General features: G+C 44.2%; 1 protein-coding gene across 1 annotated transcript in view; it reads left to right on the top strand.

Annotated features, from left to right (window-relative positions):
* Positions 1-5,392: 5,392 nt before the first annotated feature.
* ADAMTS2 (ADAM metallopeptidase with thrombospondin type 1 motif 2) overlaps positions 5,393-25,044 on the top strand; it is a gene marked incomplete at both ends in the record, with an annotated part of 181,581 nt that continues 161,929 nt past the window's right edge. Inside the window, 2 exons of the mRNA XM_084268730.1 lie at positions 5,393-5,645; positions 6,627-6,991. Of these exons, the coding sequence (XP_084124856.1) occupies positions 5,393-5,645; positions 6,627-6,991 (618 nt within the window). The remainder of the gene's footprint in view (positions 5,646-6,626; positions 6,992-25,044) is intronic.

Below are 25,044 nucleotides of genomic sequence, written 5' to 3'. Positions count from 1 at the left end.
AGTCTCCATGGGCCTTCTAGGCATTACTTCAATACAAATATACAAATGATGGTTCTGAGGCTGGAAAATCTCCCAATTTATTTTAAATGGGTATTTGTTTTCAGTGAAGATACAAATTACTAAGATGTGCTATTATCAGAGTTGCAGCTGTGAAACAGGCAACTGGAAGGTAGGATTTGTTTTATTTGAAGAGAGAAATTGCATATGAAGGTCTTGATAAGGCTTCATTAAAAAAACTTATGTTTCTTAACTCTATTTTGGGGACAATCCTGCTTTTCATCTGTACTCAATCGGATTTAGAAATAAATATTCCAGAGGCATTTTCCAGTAGTTGTACAGAATACTTTTGCTTTGTTTCTTAATATATGCTCTTGATGTGTATTCTTACTCACTAAAACAATGCCCAGACTGAACAACCGATTAATGTTGTCAGCAGTGGGGGAATCAGTGAAAATGAGTGGTGTGGTTTTTCTGGGGGGTGAAGAAATCTGCGTGGCTGAAATGCTTCTGAGGCGATTCCTTTCTAGCAGGACAATTTGTAAGTACGGCTGGTTGAAACTGCTCCATCAAAATTGTTTCTCAACAATAAATTAATATGTTGAGTAGAAACATGTTTTTCCTCCAGAAATGTTTCTTCTGGAAGATGTTGATTCTTCCCTTTTTAAAAAGTCACGATGCACAAAGCCAAACTATTGCGGCCAAATTCGCTAAAAGTTTTTCAGGGAAAATGAAGTGCAGCTAGATTTACACTGGGGAAAACCAAAACAACCCCCTGACTGGGGCCTAGCTGCCCTGAGCCTCTTTTATAGGTAAAGCTGACAGTGAAACTGATGTCTCAGAGGGTGACAGATCTTGGGGCCATCTAAGTTTTGTTCTGCCTCCCAGAACTAGCACAAATCTGGACTTGGTGACTTGCCCAAATTCGTGGCATAATATGATGTTAAATAAGGTCTGGCTTGTCAATAGGCAGGATAGGGATGTTTCACTGCCACTGCCTGTGCATTTGAAGTTTCTGAGGTTTCAGACCTAGAAGAATTATTTTGGCACCAGATTGACATGAGCAATAGGAAGAAGGGTAGAGCAGTATTGACTCTATTTCCTCCCCTCAAAATAGATATCTCATAAACTGGAAAGGAACTGGTTAGTAACAAATGAGAGTTCTTCAAGAGGGAAATCAAATGTCCCAGTACTAATTAGTTGAAATTAAGATCATTCAAATATTTATATAGGGAAGGCAAGTATTCTGGGAACATGCTGGGATAAATCACGTGGCTGGAATATTAATAGCGAAGCAATAAATCTGCACAGGAAGAATCAAGGTGAAAACGTAGGGGAGGGATTGTACTATTTATCAAAAGACAATTATACTAGCAGTTAAATACAGATGGTTAGTGAAAGAAGTGGTAACAATGAAATTTTATGTGTTGTGCTGATGGGGAAAATGTAAAGAGGAATTAAAATGGAACATTTTCTGTGGGCCCAAAGTCAGGACAAAGCGGCTGAACCAAATACAGAGGAAGGTGAAGGAAACTTGGACCCATCCCCTTCGTTCTGTTACTCCTTCCCTGAGTACAATCTCACGTGTGTGTACAGTCCAGCTGCAAGCCTGGGGTCAGGTAGGAGCTTAGGGCCATGAGCAGAAGGAATTTGAACCTCTGCTGTCAGTAAATACAGATGAAGGTAGAGCAAAGGTGAGGCTGTTCCAGTTTTAGTTACTGCTCTTTAGCATACACTGCTTCAAAATCAGCAGTAAATACATGCAGGCTTTTTTCTAGGTAGTGTCTAATACAGCTACGTAGTGACAAAAGGGTTCCAACAATACAGAGCCTGGAAATGTCAAGTGTGGAAGAAGTGAACTGACATGCTATTTTAATTTTACTTCTTTTTAATTAAGTTTCACGTAGCCACAAAGTATGCATGCCAGTTAAGGGTGAAAGCATGAGAGACACGATGCAGGCAAGGAATAGTTTTTTGCAGAAAGGCATCGTACTGCCCGCAAGGAGGTCAGAATGAGAACTCTCTGGGGAGCCTCTCGTGTAAGAGCTGTACGCAAAGTTACCTGCTCAGGTGATGGCGTGTGTTTGGAGATGCACAGGCCAGAATCTCCCCTCACAGCCCAGCTAACACAGAGAAAAGATGGATTTTGCTCTTGAAAACAGAGAGATCTTAAGAAAGTTTCTCTTTTGCAAAGCGCAGTTGTGTATGTTTTGAATGCGTTCACAGCAGTAGTTGGGAACTTAAGCTTAGGATCTGTTCATTTTACTAAGCAGAATTAAATGTCGAGCAAACAGGTCCCCAGGGAAGGTCTGACTGCCATTTATGCAGATGTACCCTAGCTAGAGCAGGAGCTGACAGCAAAACTTGGTGTGGACAAGATGATCTGTAAATCCAAGTAGATACTCGTGTGGCCTGTCCTGAGCTCTGTGTCGGTTGGGTTACAGCTGTTCACAGCTTTAAAGCTGCTTTGAGAATTTCTCAAGAAGCTGTTGGAACACCTTTCCTTCAGGCTGGATATTCATTCAGGACACAGAGCATCATTTTCTCCTTTCTGTGTGCCTGTCTCCAGCAAAGGCACACAGCTGTGTGACTGTAGCCATGTTTGGCAGGAGCATAGGCGTACCCTCAGATCAAACTACTGGAGCACAGTTACAGTATCTAATCTTCCTCTCTTCATTCCAGTAAAATAAACAGGATGTGACTTCATTTACACCAATTAAATCTGAGCTTTGGGGACTATAAGTAACATTTCATGTTGAGGTTTTTTTTTTAGTTCATTCAGAAAAAGATTTGAAGCATCCTGCTGGACACAGCCACGGCAAGGCTCTACCATGGAGACCTGGGCAGGGGGCTCGGCTGCCTGTGTCAAGAATCCTGGGCAAATAGTGTAGAAAATGGGTAAGAACTAATTTTGTATTTCTGTATTTCCCTGAATTTCTCCGCTATAGTGGTGTTAAGAGAAGTTCTTACATCCTGGCTCTTCCTGAACTCCACTCATTCAGACTCAGTGGTGGTTGGCAAGCTTTGGACCACCTCCTCAGGGTCAAACATGGATCCATTCATTCTCTGGAAGGATAATGGGCCCACTGCTCTGCACCATGTGGCACATCCTCAGTTGGTCTAAATTGGCACCATGAATCTATTGCAGAAAACCTTGGCGCTGTGTAAGTCAGTGGCGAAACTCTCCCTGACTTCAGTGGGGGATCAGGATTTATTCCAGTGAGTTCAGTGGAAGCACGGCTTTTACCAACTGCAGATCTGGCTTCAGTGTTTGACACTTGTTCTCAGTTTGGTTTTGTTTGAGAGAAAATTTTAAAGGAGTTGTAAAACAGCTCCAGCAACCCCTGGAGCCCATGGGGCTTTTGGGTCTTGGCTCCATGTGATAAGGTAATAACATATGCACACAGACCTCAGATTCTGTATAGAAATAAAATACTTGAAGGCAGTTACTGATTCTTTTTGTTTATATCATTACTCTGCAGTACAGCTGTTATCTGTATTAAAGCATATTTTCTAACCTCCCATTTTTTCAATAAATTTTTTCTTAATTAGTAGAACTCTCAGCCAGGTTGTTTTGTATTTCTGTAATATACTCTGTCTCCTTATTTTTTTTTGCTGGATGCATCATACACAAATAAGAACTTTGATTTCAAATATAGGGCCGATCCCTCTCCCTTTCAAGTTTATGAGCAGAAGTTATTTCAATTTGAGCAGGATGGGACGGATGGAACATAAAAAAGCCACATCATCAGCTTAAAATACAAGTCCAATAAAAATGAAGTTGGAACTTTACCAGCTGTGTAGTGATGAAAGTATATGAGATTTTAAGTAAGAGAAGCTGCTCAATACGGGCTCACAAACAAAACAAAATCCGAGCCAACAGAAAAACAAACTGAAAGGAAGAACTGGGAGAAGCCTGGTGCAGGCAGCAGTCCTAAGCAGAGGTCACTGGCAACGCAAGTCAAGGGATGCCTGAATGTGCAAATTGATCCACTCCATTATGCAGAATAAGCTTTCCTTTTTTATCCTTAACCTAAAAAATGGGAAAACTGAACCAGAACAACAAACCAGCCAAGCAGGAAACCATGTCCTGCCACAACTGATCAGGCCTGGGGTCCATAAAGCCTCCTCACTGGCATTGAGCGGTACTACCTAGCTGTTTGTCTTCTATGCTCTTCACTTGTGTCCATAATACAGGGCTGGAAGGTAATAATTAGTTATACAGGAGCAAGAATATTCAAGGATACCCAGGAAGATTCCTTGGCAGAGTACCAGCTTCCTACGGGAAGCCATGGCATGCAAATTTCCAGAGGGGTATAATAGATGCAGATACGATGCGAGTCAGCCTGCGGTACCTAAGGCCGTGGACTGCTGAGGGCAGCGAGAGCACAAGAAGGGTAAGAGGATTCTGCAAGGTCGAAGAGTAAAGTGGTGAAAACAGCTCATGATCGCGATAATGCAACAGCTGAGTAACTATCCACACTATCTGAAAGGAATATGCGGTATGGCATTTATCCTGCCCATATGGAAACCGATAGAACTCGTATTTTTCCATAAAGGCCACCCTTGATTATTTAATTATTTTACAAAATCTTCTTCTATATAGTATTTATAGTACTCCTGAATGCTTTCAGGGTTTAGCTCTCCATTTGCAGTTATTTAATATGACGGCTTTGCAGCAAGTAATTTCAGTCGTATTAGCAAATAGTCCAAACAATATTTTTCCTGAAAAATGGCTGCTTTGAGTAATTTATTTGATCAGCTGAAACCCCCTGATCGTGGTTTGCCTGTGTTGGTGGCACTGGAGTCCTTGCTTTCAACGGGAAACCAAAGACTCCGACAAAACTCATGCCCAGGTGCCTTAAGTTTGCCAACTCTGGCTCTGGTGTTCCTCGGCCACCAGTTTCCATGTGAGTTCGCAGGTTGGAGCCGGGACCGCGCAACCCGAGAGCAGGGCACTGCCCCAGCGCCCCGGGGGCTAACCGAGCCCGCCGAGTGCGTGTGTGTGTGTGTGCGTGTGTGCGTGTGTGTTTCTCCTGCAGACCGCTTTTGATAACTCCCATCCCCACTCCCAGAAGCCGTCCCGGCGCGGGGGAGCGCCCTCGGGAGCGGGAGGGTCCCGGCTGGGGAAGCCCGGCGGCGGGGCGCGGAGCGGGGCCGGACGGCCCCCGGGGGCGGCGCGGTGCTCGGGGCTGCCCGGCGGGGCGGCAGGGCGGGCAGTCCCCGCTCCCCTCGGCCCGGCTGCGCCGTGTGGCAGCGCCTCTGTCAATCAGCCTGACTTCACTCCTGCACGCCCTGTGTTTCCAGTATTATACCCCCGCCGCCTCCTGGTGTCTCTGCTTCGCTGCGAGCCGGGAGCGCGGCCGCCACTGCCGCTGCGGCTGCGGCTGGGCGAATGCGCGGGCGGCGGGGCGCGGGGCAGCGCGGAGCGGAGCGGAGCGGCGCGGAGAGGCGCGGAGCGGGGCTTTCTCCTGGCCCGCCCCGGCTGCGGGCGGCGCGGCGCTCGACCGGCTGCGGGCAGCCCGGGCGCCGGCCCCCGCGTCGGGCCGGAGCCGCCGGGATGGACCCTCCCGCGGGCATCGCCTGCGTCCTGCTCTGCTGCGCGCTCTCCCTGCCCGCCGGCGCCCTGCGGCGCCCCGGGGACAGAGGTAGGTCTCCGCCGAGACGCCGCGGCCGCCCCGCCGCCTTTGGGCTGCTGTCTTTGCCCCGCCGCCGCCGGCCGGTGCCTTGCAAGCCCGTCCGTCTGAAGTCGCGGCTCGTCGCCCCGCGGTTTTCCGCTCCCCTTGAACTTCTTCTGCGGCTACTTTTGCCGGGTTTCCAGTTGTTTCCTGCGAGCGGCAGGCGGGGACGGGGACAGGGACGGGGCACCCGCGCCGCCGGTGGGGAAGGGACGCGGGAGCGCCGCCGGCAGTGACAGCGCTGCGCCGGTGCCCGCAGCCCCGCCGGCCCAACGCTGCCTGCCCCAAGGAGGGGGCGAGCCCCGGCGGGGCGGTGGGCAGGGCTCGGTGCCTGGAGTTCTCCGTGCGGGATGAAGCACATGGCAGCTCGTCTGCCTCCTTCTCCCGTGCCCCGGTCACCGCCGTCTGAAACTCCCGTGGCTCCCGCTGCCACCGCTGCCGATCGCTGCCCGTGGCGTCCCCATCACCAGTCGACTCATTCCCTCCGCACCGGGGGTAGTTTGAGGGATGTGCTTTCCACCTGCAAACCAAGCCCCCACCCCTGCCTCTCCGAGCGGTCCCGAAGTGGATCAGCGCTGGTCTCACCACCGCTGGCCACCCGGGTAGCCCCGAAGTCCCGGAGGTGACCCGGGCAGCGGCCGGGTGAACAGGGGTGTGGGGTCCCGGCTGGGTGGGCAGAGGGTGGCGGGACCCTGCTGCATGGGCAGGAGTGCAGGGTCCCTGCTGGGTGGGGAGGCTGAGGCTGCCGTGGTGTTTCGGGGAGCAAAAGGCAAGTTTGAATGAACTCTGCACACTTCACAGTGGTGAATGAAGTGCCTGTACAGGGCGCAGTGTCCGTCTGCCTTATGTAAGTGTCTGCTGTGCTAATGAATAATGGAATAAAAATCCCGCGGCATCAGGATGTGTTTAGTTCTAGTATTTCTCTTCTCTCTTGCTTTTTGCCCTGTCAAGATACAATTCTGAGGAATATAGAGGAGTACAGCCTCGTCATCCCCACCAGCACCGATTCAGAGGGCAGGTTCCTATCCCACTTGGTGTCTGGACCACCGAAAGCACGCCTCAGGAGAGCTGCAGAGGACTTGCAACGTGAACCAGCAGCAAATGAGCAAATATTTTACAATGTCACAGTTTTTGGAAGAGAGTTTCACTTCAGGCTGCGGCCAAACTCCAGGCTCGTGGCCCCTGGAGCAACAGTTGAATGGCAGGAGGACTCCGATGAAACTCGCATCGAACCTCTCTATGGGAATTGCCTCTATGTTGGGGATATCACTGATCTGCCAAACGCCTCAGTTGCTATCAGCAATTGTGATGGGCTGGTAAGTTACTTTTGTTATTATTCTGAAGCTAATTACATTAATTTCCTACAGTCTTTAAATATAAAATGTGTGGACTGTCAGAAACTCACACCTCATATGGTAACTGTGAATGCAAATTAACTAATGTTCCCTTGTGTGGGAATAGCTGTGCTGCACCAGGCACGTCGTTACAGGCAGCGGCACTGGAAGTTGGACCACATGCTCCGTGGTAGGAAGCCAGGATTTATGTTGATCTGTGGTAAAGTTGCTTGAGGTGCCTGATGCTTTGAAACAGAGGATAAAACTGCATGTTCTCAGCATCCTCTTGCACTTCTCGGTTCTAGTCTGCTCAGATAATGAGCTGGACTTCCCTGGAAACAAATCTGAAAGGTAAAATAGGGTTTTGCTCTGGAATATTTTAATTTATTCAGAGTCTGTTTTCATGGGTCTTTCCCCGGGTGAGCTTCATCTCCTAATCAAGTGATTGATGGAAAGTCTCAAAAGATGTTGACTTTTACAAGCACAGCATCTCCCTGTGATACGTGTTGCAAGACTGTGTGTTTTAGAACTTACTGCAGCTTTCTGTTCCAGAGCACATGTTCAGCAGCCATACTCTATCCCTGACATCCTAAGCTGTCACACCATCACTTGACCAGTAATTACAGCAGAGCAAATTCTTTAGTGAGAAAAGGGCTGTATTTTTGCTAATGAACAGCTTATCTGGCCAGTATTTTCTTGCTGTACCCTTTAGAGCTCATAATTTTGAGGTGACTTGGCTTTAATGCATTTGCCTCTCTGCATAAAGCCAGTTTGAGTCAGTTGCATTTTTGTTTAGTCATGGAAAGTTGTTCATTGCCATAACGTGTGTGGGGATAGGATGTTGGCTGTCTGTGAGTAGAGGGGAATCAAATACTTTTCCCCTTGCTTTTTCCTTTCCTGTGGTTTCTCCTAGCCATGTGCATTCCTGTTTTCAGAAGCAGGTTTTAATGTTGCAGTTGTTTAGTGTGGACACCTGGCCGAGGGCAAGAGGAGCACCAGGGCTGAACAGAACCAGAGTATGAGCTCTCAGGCTGCCTCTGGTGTGGAAGTTCTTTGCTCCCTCCATACCTAGCCCAGCACAGATCACTTTGTGTAAGATGAATTTACTTACTCTGGGCACTGCAGAACAGGGGTGGAGCCAAAGCTCTTCTTCCTTGTTCATCAGTGCTGAAAAGTGGAGGAAGATCCCCTTGAGAGCTGCTGCTTGCCTTGTACTCTTCTCATCAGCACCAGGGTTGACCGTAAGGACAGTGAGGGAGCTTGCTCCTTCCTCCTCCCAGCGTTAGCCAGGATGTGGGCTCCTTATGTTTGGAGACAGGAGTCATGGTGAAGTTTAACAGTAGTTAAAGCCAAAGTATGGAGAAGACTCTAAAGGTCCAAGGCCTCATGTTGCATGTGTAAATGACAAAGTGTTTTTAAAATATTGCTCTTTTTGCACGTGTAAGTAACTTGTGAAGTGCAAAGGAATGAAGCCAGGCCTCAATTCAATGGCATTCATAAGTGGCTAGAATCCAGAAAGCTACCAAAAGAATTTTAGTTTTCAACCTGTACCCACAGCCTGTGTACCTGCCTCTTTACAGCACTTTTGTTTTCATCAGAAGAAGCAGGAGGATTGGTCTAGCACAGGGGCTGTCATATGCTCATCTGGATGTCATGGTGGTTTTCTCATGGCACTACAACTGTGATTCTGCCAATATGTTTGGAAATCCCTTTCTGTTTCCTCCAGTGGGTATCTACATTGTAAATGTTGCAGGGCAGGGACCGTGTTTGGTGTTGCCCAGGTCACCAAAGCCTTCCTGCAGGAAGCATCACCTCAATACCTTTAAGCATCTGGCCATAATGATTTCCCTGAGATTGTGCTGTAAATCTGCTGTGGAACAACAAATTGAACTCCAGTCCCTTGGGTACCATGTTCCAAATCTACCTGTTCCCTCTGTCTCGGTTTCTTTCTTTCTTGTGGGGATGGAGTTTAAAACAGATCTTAGTAGGATTACACAAACTCCAAGAAATGATACCAGTGGTTGCCCCAAAGCCACTAGTCCAAGACCAGTAATGGACAACTAAGCCGCTGAAACTCATGCTGCACGTAACCATCTCCTGGTTTCCCTCTTTATTCTTCATGTTTGCAAGGAGCATTGCAGAGTCTCTGGAGCAGTGTATTCCCAGGAAGACATCCTTAGAGACCACTGGGCTGTATGTTATTCTCAGGTTTATTGATATGTCAGAAGTGAATGTGGATGTGGACAAGGCTGTTCTCAGCTGGGTTTCTATGTCTGTTTTTTTTCCTTTACAGCAAGTTTACTTCAGTGGAGGAATTCCATGGTATCATGGATTTTCTTTCAGTTGCCTTACAATATAAATGCCATGACCAATGTTTTTACCACACCCCAAGTACTTCCACCTCCTTTTCTAGGTTACTCTGGACATTGGGATGGTGGAGCTTTCTGACAACTGAGTTGTCAGCTGGCAAGTGAGTTGTTTGTTACAAAGTTGCTTCATTTAATTCCTATTGTTTTCTTGAAGTGCTTGGTTTTGAAGGTGGTTTGACATCTATCTGTGCTTCTGGTGGGCTTCCAGCTTTTGCATCCCAGACATGAGGGCTGAACTAATATTCAAATTGAAGTTTCATAGTTGGATCCTTACATTGCAAACTTTTGTTGACTGATTCTGGTTCAAGTCAGTGAATGCATCTGCCACTCTGCCAACTTCTGATGTTATTTCCTTTGAACATCCCCTTTTGGTTTGCACTTTACTGCCAACTGTGTCTTATTTTCCAATTATTGTCTGAGAAGAGTCTGGTGGTGTTGGTATTGCCAAAAGGAGAAGTTGTTGGAAGTCATTTAAATGAAAATAGTAGATCCACAAACAGATTTTTGAACTTCACTATAAATGAGGAAGGTTTTTAATCTGCAATAATTCTAAAACATGAGAGGTACAGTGAATACATAACACAGAATTATCTGCTGCCCTGACTGAGAGGGCACCACTAGTTTGGGTACTCCCTGTTTTCTGAAACAAAGTCAATGACAAAATTAGTTTTATTGACCTAAACCTCAAATCAGAGGCAGATGGAGAGAACCCCTGAAGTATGCAATCTAGGTGTGTTTTCAGAACTGTAATAGGTTTTTACAAATAACTGGAAAGTTAAAGCTAATCAATAGCTTTTTTTAACAGCTCTCTGAATTATGGATGTGATTTTTAGCATATAAAAAGGAAAAGTTTTGTGAAAGCTTCCCCACTTGAGACAAAAACACTCCAGACAACTTGGTATCATCTTGGTTGGCATGATATCCCTCAAACTAATTTTCCACCGAGTGGGCAGAACCAACGTGGTCAGCTGTCAGTGGCCTGCAGACTGTTGTGGAAGATACTGCACTTTGAGTATGTTCTTGGTCCTCGGCCAGATTCTTACTTGTGGATGCAGTTGGAGGATGAGGGAGCTGGCTGTCCTCTCCAAGGGTTAGTTCTGAAGGAGAAGTGTTTGGAGACTCTAAAAATGCCATAAACCAATGAGGGGTTAGGATTATGATAGTCCTTCCAAGTTATTTCCCTAACTATGGGAACCCCCTTTCTTCACCCCAGCAGATGAACCTGCCATTCTAGAAGAACTCTATGGATCTGTTTTCTCAGTTTGATAAATACTTCTGCAGTGCTTTGGGCAGATGTGCCAAAAATATCTTCTTTAGGTTGACAGGATGGCAATATTTGGTTGTGGAACTTCAGAGACATAAACTCTCTCCCAGTGTCCTCATAACATTCGTGGTCTGTGAGCTAGAATGTGTCCACACATATCAACACTACATCAGGTATGGATAATGAGCACAAGATTAAATTAGGCTGCAGCTCAGAGTCAAAGTTACTGACAGGATCCTAAAAGACTGAGGATCAGAGCTTCGTGTTGAGTAGTTGGTATGATTTAGCACCTACCAGACCAGATAGAGGAACATCAGTTTCAGTAGCACAACACGATGTCTTCGCTCTGCATCCTTAGTATAATCCTCTTCCTTTTAAAAAAATGTTTAAATATCAGCTGTCCACTAATGTCACTGTATTGTCATTAAAATGGGAAGTAATTAGAAGCAGGCATACACCAAATAAGCTCCTCAGCATGGTTCTATGTTTTCTTAGGGAACTGTAAGCGCTACATGGCTTGGGGCATCAAGTCATAGGCACCTTACTAATATAATGGTCAGAAGTGTTTCCTCTTATGTAAGGAAATAGGCAGGGTTTGCTCTACAACATTTCAGTCTTCACTGGATGCTGTAATAACCCTCACAAACTGTTTGAGAGCAGGCTGGTGGCTGGCTGCTTGCCCAGATGCTATTTCTTCTAGAAATGCTTGGGACACCAGCACTGCTTTTTAGACTTGTGCCCAATACCAGCAGTACCTGTAGTGCTGGGCTGACCTGGGTGGGTTTGTGGTGATCCATTCACTTTACTAGCTGGTCATGAATCTTCAGGAACTGATGGGTACTTTGGCTGCTCTCAGTGTAAGTGTCCCAAGACTTTGCTATGTATTATTTGTATTATTATTATTATTATTATTATTATTTTATTTACTGTTTTAATGTCAGATAATGGATTTTTTTTAAAGTCTTCACTTTACAGGGGTGTGTTCATATAATCTCATTTGTAAATGGTAGATATAGGAGCACAGGTTCCAGTTTCAGTCAATGGTGTTTCCTAAGAGCAACTCCAGCTGCCCATGTGGAATGCTCGTCTTTCTCCCTCCAGGGACAACACTCTCCCTGTCCCTCCTGCCATGTTCCCTGCATTCCCAAAGTCATTTACTTGTAAAATCTAGCCTTGTTTATTTTAGTCCTGCTTCACTTTGAGTTTGAGCTCTTTGAAGTCAGTGAGTATTCAGGTTATGTTCTTAGATACCTTCCAACAGGGACGGGATGCTTGCTTGGAACTGGCCACAGAGCTGAAGTTGTATCTAGCTCACCTTAGGTGGGTCATGTAATGTGCCTGCATAAGAGGGTGAAGGATCTGGTTACAATGAATACATGAGGAGAAGACAAGCATGCTTATATAACGGGGTTATTTTCTTTTCTCCTTTTAGAGATCCATCTTCTGCTTCCACACGGATTTACAATTTAGTTTTGTTTCTGTTTTATCTGTTTTTTGGATTACACTGGTTTGTGATGTAGCAGAAAAGCAGAACTCAAGGTAGCACAATATTGTCTTCAAAGTCTGGTCAGGTCAAGTGCCTGACAGCTAAAACAGATGCCTGCTACAAACGATTCCAGTAATTCTGGTTTGTATGCTAAGTTCCTAGCAGCTCCATTATGGTAGAGTTGCATCCATTTTTAGTGGATTAAAAGTTGGCATATATAATGTCTTCATTTGGGAGCATTTTCTCTTTAAATTTAACCAAAAGCAAACTCAAGTTGCCATCTGGCTTTTGAGTAATGGCAAAACCCACTGTGGGCTTTTTGGACAGATAGAACTATCACACAGTGGCAGAAGAAATGCAAGTAATTCCTGTGGCACAGCAGAGAGTGACATTTAAAAGGCATTCTAGTTAAGAAAGCATCAGCCCTTCCCTGCAGATGATTGGAGTGGGATGTCCCTTAACCCACTCGGGCTTTTGAACTCAGCTGGGGTCTCCACATGTTTAAGCCAAGCGTGTGTGTAACTTCCAACATACAGAGCCTGGCTGCACAGCCACATCTACACACATGATTTAAAAGATCCATATTGCCCAGCAGAAACCAATGGAGCTGTTTTCATGCCTAACACTCAACATAGCCATATATTTTCACATGACAGAGACTTTGCTTTGTGACCCATTCTCTGGGTTTCTGCTGGTGGTGTCCCTAGCCAACACTAGCCTCCTTGGATAGCCCTTTCTGCTGTGTAAATTGCAGAGACTTTCCCTTTTAAAAGTTATAGTCTGAAACACAGAGAGTGTAAACACTATGATTCAGCCTCTAACTGGAGTAAATTTTGCTGTCCTTAAAAGAGACTCTGTCATCAGTAAGTACTATTTTTTCCTTTGCATCTTCTGTGCATGCATCATCTCACCTACATTTTATCTGAGAGCAGAGTAAGTCATTTCTAAGATCATACAGGTGGACACCATCTGGACAGAATATCCTCAGGCAATCAAAACTGGTATCTTTGTGGTATGTTGTACGCCTTTTGGATAAAAGATAGATAGTTCCTTATGTCGTATTTGACCTTGTGTTGCATTGTTCTCATTGTAGTACTATCTCAGCCTTACTGTTCTCTTCGACCACACAAGAACTGATTTTGCAACCAGAACATTAAGTCAAATGCATCCCAGAAAGTGTGCCTTATGGCTCCTTCTGCTTTCTGCCTTGAAAGACCCAAATATTGTGACTAATTTTGATAAAGTCATAATTACTTTCTGGGATATGCAGAACAGCTATTTTGAGAAGTCTTGTCCCTCTTCAGATTCCAGAGGTGTGTCCCTCAAAAAATGCTATTAGCTTAGTTAGCTACCACCTCACTGCTTCTTTATGGTGTGGCAAGGTGTTCTTTGAGAATTTAACAGTACAGACTCTGGAAAATGGCAAAGTATTCCCACATTTTGAGTTAATTACTTTGGAAAATATTTTTTTGGATCACCTGGAATTCCAGCTGTTGCATGGAGCAGGACCTTTTCTCCCCAGATCACACTGGTAGTTTATTCGACCTACTTCTGAGCATTTTTTATTCATGGTGGCTGTTGCTTTGTAAGCAGGTCATGCCATTACTTAATTGCACACTAGGACATTCCTCATACCGGCTCTGATTAAAACAGAGGATCAGGGAGGAGGTCTTCAGTCTCTTGTAGGGGGTTGCACAGCCTAGCATTTGCTTCCTGTGACTAGCTCTGATGCGCACACTCTCTTTTCCAGGTCATCTTCTCCCTCTATTGCTTTCCTTCTTCCAAAGTTTCAGCAAGTTCTCTAACACATCATGTCTGATTTCTTTAGCCCCTTTATCTGTGTGTGTTTTAAATTCCTCTTTGTTTGCCAAGTCTTGACACAGCGGGTTCCTGGTTTTAATAGTCTGCAAAATGAAAGGCCCACATTTCACCTGCTATTTTCAGCACCGGTCTATTAAACTGTAACATCGAAAAGAAGAGTGTCCTCTTCAAGTGCTGAAGAGCACGTTGCTTCCTCATATCTAAATCCCAGGTCTCAAAATGTCTGGTAGTTTCCTCAGATCTGGAGTCCCTGGAGTCATAAGTGTGAATCTTGGCATTATTATTGTTATTTATTTTACTTTTTCTTTTAATCGTTTTCTGTTGATAGCAAGTATTTTAAAGTAAGAGTTTCCCTCAAGGAAAAGACAGAGGGATTCAAGTTGTGTTTCTTGAAGTCTCAAAAATCACCAGGCCAGTGAAAAATCATCCCAAGTATGTTGTTTTGAAGGTGTCACTTTACGGAACAGATGAGTCTCTCTTAGCACCTCATTGCTGCTGAGAGGGGTAATCTTGTTCCCTTGGCACTTCCCATCCTGTGCTCCCATTCCTGCCCTGCTCCCACACCCTGCTCCTTTTACTCCACTGGTAAGTTTGACTGTGGGGTGAGACAGACATTTGTATAGTCAGAGGGATGAGAGGGGGTATGCCCTCAGCTGGACATAAGGAGAGTGAGATTGTTCCTCTGGTAACAGACTCCAGCTGTATTGTGAATCCACATCCTTATTCCCGTGATTTTGAAAGGAGTTTGACTTGTGCTGTTGAGCATCAGAAATTGGAACTGCAGCTTTGGGCCAACACATTGTTCTGCTCTGTGGCTGATGGCTTTCAGCTTTGAAGCTCTGCTCGATTGGTCATTTTTTGTACTTCACAATAAAATTCCACCTCCATTGAGAGGGAGTGTTATGGGATGGGGGAAAGGAGTGGAGTTTGGTGCTGCGAGGAGGAGAAGAGTCATTCTGATGGTGGACAGGGGGGTGGGAGAAGCAGTCAGAAGGGAAAGGCAAGTCACTGAATGGCAAAAGCACAGCTGGAGACAGGGATCTCTCCTGATTGCATGTACTTCTGAGAGAGTTTTCCCACTGGCGTGTTACGTGGGCTGGCTGCCCTTCAAAAGTGGGGGAGACTCAGTTGCTGAATGTGGTAACCTCTGTGTCATTTGAACCTCTGTGGTGCCACAGTGAGAGCCTGCCCCGACTGCAGGTTTATATACTTGCTTCCCCCTGCCCCTTCTTTTTTTTCTTCATGGCCTCTGTAGCACTGGATCTACTTATCTGTTTGTTTTCCAAAACTTTGCCTTGTTAAAATTGAAGTCCCATTTGCACAACTTGCTGTTATTCTTTGGACTGGGTATCCTAAACATGTTACAGTTTATCAGTGTTCCCTTCAGGTTTATATTCTCTTTCTTATTCCTTTTATATTGGTTTAAATCAAATTTAATCTTTTGCCTCTCTATTACTGCACTTGTGACCTTTATCTTCAAAATAAATAAATACAATTAATTCTTCACTTGTGCATCTCTCCATGGAGAATTCAGAGGCTGATATTGCCTGGGGTCAGTGGTACTTTCTGACACTTACACCTGCAAAGTACAATGTTATCACTTTTCTTTTGATGTGGTGAGCTATAAATAAAGCCACTTTAACTTCCTACTGTCATTTCCTTTAACTTTTCCTGTAGTTGCCAACTCTGTGTTTGAATTTCATTATATGGTCAGACCACTTTTTCCCAGCATTTAACCTCTAGCCTGGTGGACCTCAGGGGACAGATCACAATCTATTTTCTACTGAAATTAAGCATGAAACCTACTAATCCTGTAATGAGAAAGAGTCACTGAACATTGTTGGTGTCTTTGTGGATAAGAAAAATTCCTTCTTCCTCTAACTAGATACAGCTAATTTACTACATTTAAGTTATTTCTCTCACTAGGTGTGTTGACTGTAGGTAGCTGCTGTTATTGCTGGTCACCCTTTAATGAACATGAACAATTTCTGTGAGGTTTTTAAAGCAAGAAAACTGGAAGGAAGTACCTGGTCAACATTTAAACTGGCCTTTAAAAGACATAAAAAATAAAAATTTTTCTGAAGTTTCGGGACAGCACAGTGACATGTCCTGGTGTAGGCTCTGAGTCTTCAAACCCTTATTAATGTGTTTTCTGGTTTACTACTACTCTAAGAATAATGAAGTTGACACGTGAAGAAACAGTGTGGCTAACTAGCAGGCTGGCCAGCAGGTCTTCCTGACCTCTTTCCTTTCACCCCATCACTTGCAGGACTAAAAGGAACCAGTCCATGAAATGAAAGGAGTGATTGAATTTTGTATCCAATACAGCATGTTTCTCTAGGAGCCCTGAGTGTAGATCTCTTGAGAGGCCTGCAGTTGTGCCCCCTTCCCTCTGTTACTGGGGGGGTCCCTCTTTTGTGCCTGTCTCCTCCTTGCGTGCCCTGGGCTGCAGCAGCAGCTTCCAGCATGTCCAGTGGAGCTCTGGGCATGTATTGGGTCCCTTAGGCAAACCCACCCTAAGGCACCGTTACGCTGCAGACCAAGGACAGGTACTGCAGATACTCTTGCTCAGCTTGGCCCGTGGGAGGAGTTCCTTTTTGAAGTTGTGCTTCTGAGGATGTGCTTTTTGGCATGGTAGAATGAATATTGTACAGTATAGGATGGAGGAAGTAAAAAAAAAATTATGGTCCCACAGGAAAGAAAAGACTTGTTTACTTGTGAGTCAAAGATTTTAAGAGCTAAATACAGGGATAAACCATTTAAATTTTCATATAAATACAGTAAAATGATAGAATATAGAAGGGACAAGGGGAAAGCACAGGTTTTACTCCAAAGACTTGCTGATTTTGCTGATATTTCCCCCACGTGCAAAAGACAGAACTAACATCCAATACCTGCCCTAAGCAGATGCACCTTGCATGTTCTCCCATGCCCAAGTGTGTGGCTCCCAAGGCTGGTGCAAGGGCCAGTGTCCATGGCCATGACAACAGTTGAAGAGGAGACCTGTTGGCAGGACCTAGCCTGTAGTTTGGAACCATAAAACAAGACTGCAGAAGATTCAGAGATTAACTAAGGATAGGTGGCAGCACAGGCTGTGGTTACTGTTTTAATAGTGGTTTTATTTGTTTTAAATCATGGCTTTTGGGTAAATCATGTTCATCCAACTCATCTGCAGAAGGATATACTTCTTGATTCTTTGGAGTGTTAAAATTGCTGGGCTTATTTCTTTCCCCAAGCAGAGGAGCTGTGGAAGGAATGCGAGAGATGTTGTTTGGACAGCGTTCTGCAAACCAGAATGTATTTAAAAAACAGTCTTTGAGAAATAAATCACTACCTGATGATGAAGACAGCTGAGCTGGGCCAAGAGTCTTTCACGTGCCAACAGTCTCTCACGTGACAGGAGTTATATTGGAAGCTGGCAGGCTCTGAGGCTTGCAAGGCTGAAAATGTCTAAAAATTTTCATATACTTAAACAAAGTAAGTAATAGGTAGATGAAAATATGGCTTTGAAACTTTTCAAAACACCTCTCTGTAGAGCAGTGGGAACCTGCCAAAGGGCACATTCTCTTACTTATTGAGAAAAAAACCCCAACCCAAAACCCAGAAGCACGAATTTTACACCACCTCAATTCAATACAAATAAAGAGCTTAAATAAGTTTTAGGCATAAATTTGGATTGACTTCAGATTTAGAACGAAGCTTGAAATCAGTTTCCTTAATAGCTTTAAGTTTCATAGTGAAAATGGCAGATCTACCATTCATCAGTAAACCAAAATATTTAATCCCTAAATAAATGCCAGAGGTGTCTGTCAATATTGCACTTGTTTGCAAAGTTACAGCACATTAAGGCTGACATAAGCAGTAAGTGTAAAAACGTGACTAATCAAAGGATGATTTGCTGCTCTGAAAGAGGGCTCTGAAGCTGAGTCTAGATAAGAGAGAAGCAAAGAAAGAACATAACCATTTACGGGATCTTTTGACTTAAACTCCTCAGTAGGAAAGGGTAATGAATTTACTATGAAAATACAGTTGTTAGCTTGCTGCAGTCAAATGAAGGCTGATGATAATCATACACAACTTATAAAATAGAATAAAAATGCAGAACCTATGAAAGCACAGTATAATCTTGCATTAGTCAAAACAGATCCTACAGGAAAATAGATCTATGTCAGTTTTTATGTCGTGTTCCAGCATCATTTGCATGAAGCCTTGGGAGGTCCCATGGCAAGTAGCTGGTTGGTTCCAAAGCTGTTGAAGTGTGTTTAGTTTCACTGGCTTCATCTGGCTTTGTACAGGCAGGTTGATGAGCAAAAGATTTGGGACAAAATGCATGCCTTGGAGTATTCCACATTGTAACCTTGTCTTTCACCTTGGTTTCTGTCCCCTGGTGCGGTGGTGGTGAGGGAGGCGAGTACAAGAGGCTCGAGTGCAGCTTTTCCCATTGCTGTTTATATCCCGTATGCTGGATGGAACAGGACAGAACTGCATGCTTCTAAAACTGAAATAGCTCAGCTAAACCTTCTTCCCCTGCTGCCTCACACCACATCCCCACCACAGAAGAGGTGATGCATTAAGCAAGGGGGAGGGATCAGGAGAAACCCTTCTCTTGTCCATGCCAGGAGGATGAGGCAATTCCAGCTGCCTTGAATTTGCAGGCTCATTCTGACAGCTCTTCTGTCTCGTTCTTCCTGTGAAGATGGGGCCAGAAAGGAGAATGATTTTTCTGCTTATAGAGGTTGCCCTTCTCTGCTTCTGCACTGACAGAGGTGTGATGGTGGGAAGAACTTTCTCTGCCCATCTGAGATTATTAGCTCTGACCTCAGTAAAACTAGCATCACTTGCTAAAAAACCCCAAAGTGCCAAATCCAAACCCCCAACCAAAAAAACCCATCATGAGAGAGAGCAACATGTGAAAAAACTCTAATTGCACATCTGTTCAACAGACTTTTGTGATAACTCAGCAACAGCTAATTGAAACTCCTGGATTGTAAATATGCTTCTAGCCAAACTGGAGTTTGCTTTCCCTGATGCAATCTCCTTTCACAACTCCCCATTGCCCTCTGAGATTCTGGTGGTCAGGATTCCAACAATCTGTCACTAGATGGGAAAATTAGAAGTTGGGTCTTTTCAATTATAATGAGCCAAACCTCTGCTAATCCGCATCATCGTGTCTCCATGGATTTCTGGGAGCTCTGTCACTTTGCATTAGCTGAGGACCTGGCCTTATGTAATTAGATGTTTTCACACTCTTCTGGTGACATGCCCTCCTCTGACAATCTGGATTGCAGGCTACCATGGTTTGCAATAAGAGACACACTGGTGCTTGGGAGGCAGCGGGGCACACAAGATCTGTCAGTGTGCATGTGCTGTTGATATGAGATTCAGTTAAGTAACATATTCCGGATTTGTTTACATACTTGGAAGCAGTGAAATGCATTGGAAGAGGAGACTGGGGATCCCAGCGTCTTTTAAGGCTCTTGGTCATGAGCAGATGGGTTAAAGACACAGCTGGGAGTGCCGCTTGTTCTGACACGAAAGTTTGGGCTCACTGAAGGCCTCATGGCTCCCTGACTCTGAATTACAGTTCTGACGTAATTTTTGTGACATTTTCATGTTGTTATGCAAGTCTGTAGAGATCACAACACCACTGGCAAAACTGTTGGATAAATACGGTGTTTGTAACGGGAAATTAATGTGATGGATATACTTAGGTCTTTGAAGGGTTTAGCTGCTTCTGGCAATTTTGTGTTCCTTTGATTGAAAGAGGTGCTTGCTTTGACTTCCAGACTGAACTCCATGGAGTCTTTAACCCAAGGATACAACTATCCCATTGTGGGAAACTGTTGGGTTTTTCTCTTTCCATTTTATATTTGTTTATATTAAGACCACTTTTCACTGATGTGAGAGACTTACCAGGCCAAATTTCATCCTCTTCTGCATGACTGAGTCCATTGCTTTGACTTAATACAATGTAGACAGTTGCAAGGAGTCTACTAAATCCTTAAGTTTAAATTTTATTTTGTTGTTAGGACATCACATTCTTAATTAAAAAAAGCAGAGTCACAGGCAGGATCTCATATCCTGAGTCTGCTTAGTGACCTCTCAGTGACAAATCGTGAGATGCTTTAAAGTATCCTTTGAAAGAATGATGAAGATAGTCTGACCCCTGTCACCTCTGAGGAAGTTCTGATCTTTCGTAGGCTGCTTTATGGAGGAGTTGTTAGCACTCAAAGAGGGCAACTGAACATGGATTAGAAAGTGCTGGAACATTTTGCCAAGCTTGAAACTCAGAAAAGTTTTAAGATTACATTGAGATGTAATGGAATTGCACTTCTGACTACTTCTAATGAGTAGAAGTGACCTTACACCTTTGCTGTGTTGCTGCAGTGTCATGAGGGAACAGGACACGGTGACAGGGACACACGCTGAGCATCTTGTCATAAAGCTGCCCATTGGCTCTGTGCTGCTTTGCCAGCCTTTGTCCAGCCTCTTAAAAAAGCACTAAATGAAGTTGTGTTAAACTTCAGGGTCATTTGGAGAGCCACCCAGTGAGTATTGCCAGGGACATTCTGTCCTACTGATCAGAAGAATGTCATCACCACTGGTATTGGCCATAGGAGGAGGGCAGGTTGCCTGAAATTTCGTATAGAGTCCTGTTGCTATCCAGTAGCTGGTCTCCATAAATGTCTTTAGCATCCATCCAAGCTGGCTCTGTCTGTGGTTCCCAGCCTTGTAAAGTGGTGGTAGTGGGGGCAGAGCAGAGAGACAGAAATGGACAGGCAGCTACCTTGGCTCCCAAGTTTTTGGTGCTTCTCAAAACATGAAAGCACGGGGCAGTGCCAGAGTGCAGCACTCTGCACTGGCCAGACCAGCTCTAATACTCGTGTTTTCTAGTCTGTGTGGATGCAGCTGGTGACGTCCTCCCCAAAGCTGGTTCTAGGTGACGGCTGAGCCTGTGGCTTCTCAGTCCTTGCCTACACAGAGCCAGGGATGTCTCAGCATTGCTCCTTTGCCAAGGAATGTGGAGCAAATGGCCATCTTTGAAATTGCTGCCAAGAGGTGGTTAATGTGCTCCACCACAGTTAAGGGGTTTGAATTCCAAAGCTACTCAGATTGTCTGAAAGTCTACCTCCCCACAGGCTGCTGCTGGGCTGCTGGGCAGCACCACTCTCCTCTTCATGAGCTGGAAATGTTTCCTTCACTGGAGAAAAATGTGCTGTGGCTCCTGTGGAGAAGCGTAGTGTTCAGAGCAGTGAGATGTCTGTGTGTGTTTCGGGGGAGAGGAAGGGATGGGTCAGAAAAAAGGCCAAAGGAAAGAGCAGTTAGAGATGTCTGATCAGCATCATAGGTCAAGACACTGAGGCCCTGACTGCTGAGGTGATAACTTATGAGTAGCCCATGTAGCAGGGATGAGCAGAAAAGTGTTGGCTGTTGACAACAGAATCCTTGTTCAATGAACATTCTCCTTTAACAACTACCTCCAGAGGGGTGGATGAAGCAAGAAGTGATGTCCCCATTTATCCTCAGTGCTAGTCTGCAGGGCTGGGCCGGAACACTGACTCCATTTGAGAGCAACCTGGACTTCTTGCGCTTGCAAGCAAGTACACGTGATGGAATGAGGTGAGTCAGGGCTGCCCACAGGCACTGGGCAGATGGGAGCAGGGAGCTGGAGACACGTACACACATCACCAACACGTCCCGTGCGCTGCAGGACAGTCCCCTCCAGAGCTGCTGTGATTGATTCCATGGGAAAGGTTCACAGCTCCAGCCCAGAAGGGACTGAAGAACCTCTCATCCTGCATTTTCTTCCTTCTCTATTAACATTCTGCCAAAGCTATTTTCAGGGAAAGTTGTCTCCCAGACTACTGTGCTACCAGGCTGGGCTAGTGGGAAAAAAGAAAACCCCATCCAAACCAACAGCACAGGTTTGGTTCTTTTGTTTGGCCTCTTGGGAATTTAAAAAAGGATTCTGTGGCTCTGCTGCTGACTCAGCACCGGTGGGTTGTGATTTCTGAATACGATTTCTGTGGTCAGATTTTGCAAAAAGCTGTGATGTTTAATGTGCTGGTCAATTAAAGCACACTGCTATGTAAGAAATGATGCAGTGGCTTTGTGCGGCTCCACGGGTGTTGCCAAAATGGGTCAAAAGTATCAGAAGAAGCTTTAATATCCCTGTTTACATAGTATCATCTTGCTTGCTTTGTGGTTCATTAATTTCTGCAGTGACTGGGGTATAGTCTTAAGAGCAGAAAGCCTCCTCTCTCTGTATGATAAAAATAGCTGGTGCTCTCTCCTGCTAATTTGATTAAAGCAGCTATGGAAGTTCAGCAGTGTTACATACAGTACTGGCAGAGCCCTCTGCAGTCAGGCGTCGCCTGTCTTACTGTCCCTTGGTCAGGTATGGATGTTGTCTGGCCAAACAACCTTCATGGCTTAATCACATTGGGGAAGTTTTCTTCAGAGCAGCCCAAGAGATAGCTGTGTTGGCAAAGTACAGTGCTGCCAGAGAAATGACAAGTGTTATTCTCATCCAGTGGTAGGATCTCTTAACCACAGTGGTGCTGTCGAATCCATCTTCCCGCAGAGTGAACCCTCCTGTACTCACAGTGTAGGAGCCACAGGAATAGCTTTGGGAAGGTGTAACCTTTTCCCCATCCTAATCGTGGGAAGGTTTTATACAGAAAAGTGATGTGTGCATTTAGATTCCTCCTGACACTTCAATCAGACTGGCAAAAAATTGCTGTCCGGCTGGGTTTGATGAGATGTTCAATAATGAGATTTACTTTAAAGCAAGTAAAAACCTTAGGAAGGTTTGAAGATTGTACTTTAAAGTGTAAGCTTGGTGTATCTATTCTTTTCCTAAGGGTGTTTTATTTGATTATGGTACTAATACAGGCATTGGTCCAAAGCCCATTAACATAAATGAAAAGAGTTTTATTGACTTTGATGGGATTTGGATCATGCTGCACTAATTAAATAGTAAAGTATCCATTAGCAGCGAAGAAAACAGAAGAGAGGACGGCCAAATACTGTTGTGATGAACCCTGTGAAGTTGAGTGAACTGCAGCCAAAGTCCCAATATCTTCACAGATGAGCTTTTCTGTCTTTCCTTTTGAAATAGATACAACTGTGGCTCTCTAAGAGAACTGAATTTATAAAGATCTCTACGCTTGTCCTGTCTATTTACAATTTTCCATGGACACGTTTATTCAATAATAAGAACAATGGGAAGTGAGATGTGCCAGGTGTGAAAAATAATAATATTAGACAATATTGAAGTCAGGTACTAATAATTTACACTTACTTTGCTTGAAGGTTTTTGTAAGGCAACACAGTTTCTAGATTCCAGAGAAACAGTTTTTTAGTGTTATTAATGCTAAGGTAGAAAGTAAGGAAAAAGTTCGTCTATTACACATCTGTAAGGTCTAATAAAAACCAGGTTACATAAAAAAAAACCTAATTAAAAAGGGTATGATGGATCTAGCCACAGAATCAATCATGTATAGACAGATCAAAAATATAGTAATAAATGAATTTAAATGCGCTGCTGGATGGATGCAAAAATCATCTGGCATTTAAAACCCAGAAACACTGCTCCTTGTTCCTTTTGCTGTGACCCATTTTGCCTGGGAGGCAGCAGCAACCCTTGAATGAGGTCAGCACTCAGGAAAAGCATTTACAGGAGTTTCCTTAGGACAGTGGGATGATTAGAAGAAACCAAGTCGGATGTGTTGGAATTCAACTCTAACCATGTAAGCTGAAGTTTTCAATTCTCCTCAGGCATCAAACCACCACAGTGCCTTATACAACTCTAAAGGAGATATTTTCTAAATCCATCTTTCCTCTTTCCAGTATTATTTGCTTGCTGATAGATGTACAACGATGGGCTGTGCTCTCATGCCAGTTCACAAGGTTATGTTTGTCTTCAGGCTTGCTGGTATCTACTAAACATCCTCCCTTTTAAACTTAGCAAAAAAGAGGTTTTTATGAAGAAATAAATGTCTGCAGTCTGGTTTAGATTTTTATTGAAGTTATCAAGCCAAAATGTTGATCATGGCACAAGGACACCATGATGCCATCTTCTGTGTTTATAAGAGCTTCTTGACCTTCTACTTGCAAAAATTGTGAAGGTCTCATCAGCTGCAGATGGGAGGTAAATTTACATTGAATTGTAGATTGGTCACATTTGTGATAGCCAAAAATGCACCACAAATAAATACCCCAGTAAAATGAAATTTCCTAGAATACTTAATGTAGGAAAAGATTAAAGGATCAGTCTCAGGCCTAACACTGAAATTTCTCCTGTGCTTCAAAAAATAGTGTCTGAAGCTGGACCTCATCTCCCCATTTTTAAATTTTCCCTTTCAAATCCAGTGGTTACTTAATAGAAAGTTTCAAATTTTTTTTCTTCTTCTGGCTATATGTTGTATGTGAGAAAGATGAATCAGAGAGTTTTTTCTTTGAAGGAAATGGGTATGTGGGAATAGTGTCTTAGAATCAGGCTTTTGATGGAACCTGCAGAGTGAAACTCTTGTTTGGGGAATTTAAAATTGTTCTTGTGCTTGTTGAGAGGGGAAGGGGGTGAAGCAAAGAGGCCATGGTTGAAGGATGCCACTGCACAGTGATCCCTCTGAAGAGCTGGCATCACCTTGCAGCAGTGATAGGTTATAAAGGGGGGGGTCTTATAAAGCAACTAAGGGCCACTTGACTGTTCAGGGATGCAATTCTGTGCATTTCTGCTCAATTCTATTCCTGTTGGCCGATGGGAGTACACAGGTAAATAAGTTTACAGGAGTAATGTCCATTAAAGTGATTTCATTAATTATAAAAGGAAAATTAAATGGAGACTTTAGCACATGGGAAACCAGATAGGTCTGCATACATACTGAAAAAGAAACTCTTGCCATATAAACTTTTTGTTCTGTGGTGGGGGAAACAATCCAAAATATATTGTAAATGCTCCCATCACATTTAGCTTCATTGTTTCTAAATTAAAATATTTGTGTCTGAGAAAAAAAAAAAGACAAATTAACTTTTCCCCACCCAAAATCTAATTTGGCAACTGTTGGTCCAAGTTTTATTTTCCTTTTTCAAT

Source organism: Gallinula chloropus, assembly GCF_964237585.1.
Source record: "Gallinula chloropus genome assembly, chromosome: 10".
NCBI lineage: Eukaryota > Metazoa > Chordata > Aves > Gruiformes > Rallidae > Gallinula > Gallinula chloropus.
The sequence above is the reverse complement of the archived record's forward strand: the minus strand, read 5'-3'. Positions and strand labels throughout refer to the sequence as shown.